Here is a 6,335-nt window from a genome sequence, read left to right as displayed (position 1 = left end):
AGCAGCAGCGAGAGGGACGGTCCCAGGGACGCCCGCCCCGACGCCCCGACGGCCCTCCCCGGGGGCCTCACAGGCTGCGCTGGACAGAGAGGAGCTGGGGCGAGGGTGGCGAGGGGTGGCCAGGGCAGCCCCACCTGCCGCACCCAGTGACCTGGAGGAGGCGGGTGCCGCGGGTTAGGCCTCACTGGCAGTGACAGCAGCTGTACCTCGAGCAAAGATGCTCTCTAGCCCCAGACACCCCAGAGGGAGCGGAGCCTGGCCCAGGGAGGGGAAGGCGGGTCCCCCGGGCCCCCCAGTGGGAATGGGCAGGTGCCCCCTGCCCGGGGTCCCAGTGCTCCTCGGCCTCATGGCAAAGTCCCACACGGAGCAAATAAGGATATGGAACGGGGTGGCGGCAGCTGAGCCCAGGGCTCCCGGGGCCGGTACGAGTGAGGAGCGGCTGGGGGCCCTGCCGGGGTGCCTGAGTTGACCCCCTGGTCTGCCCCCTACAGGACGGCTTTCCAAAGTCCCTCTGGCTCTGGGCACACCCCACTCGCCTCCTGGACTCAAGGAAGAGGAGTGGGGTGAGGCCTCCCCCAAGACACCCATTCAAGGAGTCGGAGGGAGCGATGATTCTCCCGGCGGGACTCAGGAGGCGGGACTCAGGAGGCGGCCTGAGTTAGAGGAGGGCTCTCCCTAGGGCGGACCTGGCCAGTCTCCTGCTCCCAATAAAATGACTATGGGTGTCCTTCAGAGGAATGTGCCAAATACTTTACATATATATATATAATCCTCACCCGAGGACATGTTCATTGGTTTTTAGAGAGAAGGGAAAGGGGGAGGAGAGAGAGAGAGAGAGAGAGAACATCGATGTGAGAGAGAAACACCGATTGGTTGCCTCCCGAACGCAATCTGAGGGGTCAAACCCTCAAACTAGGCACGCGCCCTGCCCAGGAGCCGGGCCTGAGAGCTCTCGCGCGCGGGGGATGCTCAACCAGCTGAGCTACCAGCCAGGCCCAGGGACAACCTGACAACCTGACAGCGTACGGCCCAGGCTGGGAGTCGCCCCCTGAGAAGGGCAGAGCCTGTGCTTGGCCCCAGCAGCGAGGCTCCCGCCCTGGTTGGCCACAGCTGGGCTCCTGGGCCATCTTTGCGGGGGTCGCCCCGTGCACTGTGGAGTGTTGGGCAGCGTCACTGGCCTCTACCTACCAGATGCCAGTAGCGACCGGCCCCTCAGGCTGTGACACCACAGGTGCCTGCAGACACTGCCCGCTGTTTGTGGGGTCAGGGCGAGGGTGGATGGAACTGCCAAGGGTGACCGGACACGGTCCAGGATGGGGACCTGGGTGCAGCGGGCAGGGAGGCCAAAGGACAGAGGTGGTTTGGGGGACAGGAGATTGAGTCATTTGGGGACCGCTTTGGCAGAAGTAACCAGACCTTCAGAGCCGCTGCTGATAATACGGAGACGGGCATTAGGGCTAACGGTAGGGTATGGAGCGAGGTGGGACGGGTTAGATGACATCTGGAATCGGTTCCCTGAGCTTGTGGGTAGGAGCTGCAGACACACTGAGAGCTTGTGGGTAGGACCTGCAGACACACTGTGAGAACCGGGGGCGTGGCCGCTGGGGGGACAGGCCTGGGCCTCCCCCAGGTCGAGTATGTCTGCTTCAGTTAATGGTGGGATAGTCTGGTTTCATGATGGAGTTTCCAGACAAAATGTCAATCCTTCCAGACAGAAACGGTCTCTGGGAGGAGACCCTGCCGCGTCTGGTTTGCTTCTAGAACCACAGGATGATTCTAATGGGGCTCAGGGCGAGTGTGAAGCAGCCAGCGGCCTGGCCCGGCTCCCTGGGGCCTCCGTGGCCCGGAGGGCAGCTAATGGCGACGGCAGCCGCACAGCCCGGGCAGGGCGTGCGTTCCTTCCTCTGAGCTGGCCCCAAGTCCCTGAGTGGGGGTATTAAAACTTTCACCGAGTCTCAGAGGGGGTGGCGCCTGCCCCGGGGATGCCCAGGGCCCCCGGCAGAAGCCCAGATCTGGACAGCGGAGGCGGGCAGAGGGCGGAGGGCAGTCTTACTGATGCCCTGATCTTGCCTGACCCCTGGGCAGGGGCATCCTTCTCACAGAGCCCTCCTGCCCCGCCTTCCCGTTTCCAACCCCACCAAGGCTGGGTTTGCTGGCTCTCAGGGGCTCCGTCAGCGCCCATGCCTTCCGGTTAGCCTGGGACAGGAGTCATCGTCAAGGCGAGTAGTGGAGGCTTTGTCCCGATCCCCTTGTTAGACCAGCGGTGCCAGGGTCCTGGGGTGGGGGCAGAGCGGCTGGGAGATCGCAGAGGGCAGGCCCTCCCTTCCCAAACGCGTATTATGGAAAATGTCAAGTCTATATAAGCACAGAGACCAGGATGGTGAACTATCCGACGCTCTATCCATTGAGCCAAACCAGCAAGAGCAAGAACTTGCTTTTTAAAAACTAAAACTACAATACCAGCATCACATTGACAGTGGAATTAAATCGATGCCCACATTTCCCTAAATGTCTCAAAATCTTGAACAACTGGTTTGTTTGAATCAAGACCTAAGTAGGAGCTCAGACTGTGTGAGCGACATTGCCACTGTGTCACTTCCCCTCAGTGGATTTGGGGTCTGTCCTTGGAACCAGGGGTCTGACGTGACCCACACGGAGCAGCGCGCCAGGTCTGGTTCCTGCCTTGGGAAGTCTTTGGAGCTCACAGGTGAACCACGATGGTGTCTGGAGGCAAGGTGTGGGGGTGCCCGGGCGAGTCCCTGTTGGATCACTACCAACGGGATGAGAGCTGTGGGACAGGCACGGGGGCAGCTGGGGACAGCTCTGCCTGGCTTCTGAGGACGAGGGATTCTGTTCATGGGCGTCCTCAGCTGCTGCCCTGAGTCTGAGGGTAGACTTTTAAAGCTCCTAGACCAGTGGTTCTCAACCTTCTGGCCCTTTAAATACAGTTCCTCATGTTGTGACCCAACCATAAAATTATTTTCGTTGCTACTTCATAACTGTAATGTTGCTACTGTTATGAGTCGTCATGTAAATATCTGATACGGAGGATGGTCTTAGGCGACCCCTGTGAAAGGGTCGTCCGACCGCCAAAGGGGTCGCGACCCACAGGTTGAGAACCGCTGTCCTAGACCATTCTGAGGGAGCAGTGGTGCGCTGGAGCTGGCGCGGACCAGTTCATGGAGTCTACTGGCTAATCCTCAGGATCGTTTTTTGGTTTTGACTTGCAAGCCATTATTAAAAAATTATAAATACTTACAATTCAATTTTGTTAAAAACTAAGAGAATACTCGCCTGGCCAGGGTGGCTCAGTGGTTGGGCATCAACCTATGAACCAGGAGGTCATGGTTCGATTCCTGGTCAGGGCACATGCCAGTCCCCAGTGTGGGGCGTGCAGTAGGCAACTAATCAGTGGTTCTCTCTCATCATTGATGTTTCTCCCTCCCTCCCTCTCCCTTCCTCTCTGAAATCAATAAAAATATAAAGAGTAGACTCAAAACTCATCCCTTCCTAATTGCTTGCTTACACTTTACAAGTGTACGCTCTGGAGGTGAATTAACTGCATCTGGGACAGTGTGCATCAACTCCCCAAGTTGGTGTCGGGTGACTTCACGTGGGAACTGGCATATGCTATCCGCAGGGCTGCCCCTGCCTAGAGATGCGTTCAACACTGACCAGCACACCACTGCTTCAGAGTCCCGTTCCCGCCTCCCCTGGATCAAGGCCGCTCGCTCGCTCTGTAAATCTCTTTCAATCATCTGACCCTCTCCGTGCCACGCGGTGCCCGAGGAGCCCCATCCCGGGGAAGGGGCAGGGCCATCGTGGGAGGCAGTGGTTGGAGGTGAAGAGAAAGCCACAACCACAAACCCGGTCGCCCCTCTATCCCTATCGGGGAGAAAGGCGTGCAGCTTACTGAGATGTGCCTGGACCTAATGGAGAGGAGCGCGGGCAGAGGCCATGTGTCTGGACTGGCGAGGGTGCACTGTTTTCCTCCTGGAAGGGAAAGTGCGGTTACAATGGAGCCGTCACCCGCAGCGTGGCCCCCAGTTGCTGCGGACCCTGCTGCACCCTGGGGACCATGAAGCCTGCTGGGCCATCCCCCAGGGGGCCAGTGCACTGTGACCCCTCCTCCCGCCTGGCCACTGTCCTATTTATAACTGCTGGTGTTCTTCAAACTGGGGCGTCCAAGATCGCCCTGGAGTGTGGGAAGGAAAAGGGAACTTGTTTTTATTTAAAAAATACGATTGCGCCCTAACCGGTTTGGCTCAGTGGATAGAGCGTCGGCCTGTGGACTGAAGGGTCCCAGGTTTGATTCCGGTCAAGGGCATGTACCTTGGTTGCGGGCACATCCCCAGTAGGGAGTGTGCAGGAGGCAGCTGATTGTTTCTCTCTCATCAATGATTCTAACTCTCTATTCCTCTCCATTCTTCTCTGTAAAAAAATCAATAAGATTATATATATAATACGATTGCCCTAGCTAGTTTGGCTCAGTGGACAGAGTGTTGGCCTGTGGAATGAAGGGTCCTGGGTTGGATTCTGGTCAAGGGCACATGCCTGGGTTATGGGCTTGGTCACCAGCGGGGGGATGCAGGAGGCAGTCGATCAATGATTCTGTCATCACTGATGTTTCTATCTCTCCCTCCCTCTCTGCAATCAATAAAAAGATATTTTAAAATAATGACATAAATAAAAAAATACAATTATTGCCCTAGCTGGTTTGGCTCAGTGGACAGAGCATCGGCTTGCAGACCAGAGTCCCAGGTTTGATTCTGGTCAAGGCCATGTACCCTGGTTGCAGGCTCTTTCCCGGCTCTGGCCCTGGTCGGGGCTCATGCAGGAGACAACCAATCGATGTGTTTCTTTCACACCGATGTTTCTCTCTGTCTTTCTCTCTCTCTCTCTCTTCCACTCTCCCTAAAAACAAAAAAAAAAAAAAAAAAAATCAATGGAAAAATATCCTCGGATGAGGATTAACAAAAAACAAAAACTAAAAAATACAACTATAAGCAAGCAGGTAAGCTTTACGGATGTTTAATATACAAAATAATAGGTATATTGTATACACTGGAAGTGCAAGCTCAGGGAAAAATTTGTTCTATTAATCGTGTGGCCCGGGCCAGCCATCTCCTTGGAGATAAACACTTTCATTTTTGTAACCCCAAAGGCCGTATCAGGATCAGGCAAGTGCAGGGGCTCCACAAATGGACGGTGAAATACAAACTACTCCTACTTTCCGGGGATTCAAGGCCTCTGCCTCTCTCCTCCCCTCAGGTGGAGTCAGGTCGGATCACAGGTAGTCAGGGCTCACAGACCGCACAAAGGGCCTCTGCCGTCGGGGGTGGGGCTTTTGGAGAAGCAACTGAGGCTGCTGGGGTCTCCCTCCTCCGGTTCCCCTCCCTCTGCTGTGGCTTCTGCTGGGACAGACACTAGTCCCCAGGAGCTCCAGGTGGTCAAAGGAATGACTCATTATCAAGGCTGGGAAAGTGGACCCTGGCTCTCCAGAACCAGCCCTGGCACTCCTTAGCTCGGGGGCATGGTGAGGGAAGCTGGAGTGGGGGCAGGGGCGGGCGTAGGCCAGTATCTGAACATCTCCCAACCCGGCCTCTTGGTCAACAGCTGCGGACAGCTGTGACCCTGAGGGATGGGGACAGATGACATGATGTGTCGCCTAAGCTGTAACCCAGACGACACACTTCACAGGTTCCCTGTGTTCCTGTCCTCTTCCGCCACCAGCGTCAGGGAACCCGCGACTTGGGTGTGTGTAGTGAGAGCGCCGTGTCCTGCTCAGTTTGGCTCGTTTCTGAGCTCATCTTCTGGAACCTGCTCCTTTACCCAGCTTTCTCCCTTTAAGTTATCCACAGGAACAGCACAGCTTACTTTCTGTTCCACAATGAGTTTTATTTTATTTAGGAAAGCGACATACAGTCCTGGGTATTCCGAGTGCAGCGCTGGACAGACAGGAAAGACACGGGGCTGCCGCGGGCTGGCTTCTGCCGCTGGACGCTGGGCCTCACTGGCCGACAGGCTGCTTCGGCGTCGGGAGTGCAGAACCCAGTCTGTGGCTGCCTCTGCCGTTCCAGCAGGCGTTTTGTGGATTGACGTTTTATGCCGGGTTTCACCTTCATTGTTCACACTTGATAAATATGACAGGGATTGTGCTGAGGACACAAAGGGGAACAAGAACACTCCCTGCCCACAGCGGCTCACAATCTAACAGCGAGGCACAGAAGCAAACAGTCGGCACAATACAGAGCGGCAAGTCTTCTGCGCAAGCTCACTGTGGTGCGGGCACAGCAGGACGCCACCTGACACGGCTGTGGGGAGGCCTAACATTG

The 6,335-nt window shown here is 56.4% G+C and overlaps 1 protein-coding gene across 4 annotated transcripts in view; it reads right to left on the bottom strand.

The window, feature by feature from the left end:
* LOC102767968 (nuclear pore glycoprotein p62) overlaps nt 1-6,335 on the bottom strand; it is a 31,316-nt gene that overhangs the window by 5,440 nt on the left and 19,541 nt on the right. The window contains exons 2-3 of one of the 4 annotated variants that reach the window (XM_015565422.1): nt 3,914-3,993; nt 2,139-2,274 (exon numbers count right to left, since the gene is read on the bottom strand). The exons of 1 other annotated variant lie outside the window; for it this stretch is intronic. In XM_015565422.1, the coding sequence (XP_015420908.1) occupies nt 2,139-2,182 (44 nt within the window). In that variant the 5' untranslated portion in view covers nt 2,183-2,274; nt 3,914-3,993. The remainder of the gene's footprint in view (nt 1-2,138; nt 2,275-3,913; nt 3,994-6,335) is intronic. 2 more of the 4 variants (XM_015565426.1, XM_015565423.1) reach the window with 2 other exon arrangements.

This window comes from Myotis davidii, unplaced genomic scaffold (assembly GCF_000327345.1).
Source record: "Myotis davidii unplaced genomic scaffold, ASM32734v1 scaffold2100, whole genome shotgun sequence".
Lineage (NCBI taxonomy): Eukaryota > Metazoa > Chordata > Mammalia > Chiroptera > Vespertilionidae > Myotis > Myotis davidii.
The sequence above is the reverse complement of the archived record's forward strand: the minus strand, read 5'-3'. Positions and strand labels throughout refer to the sequence as shown.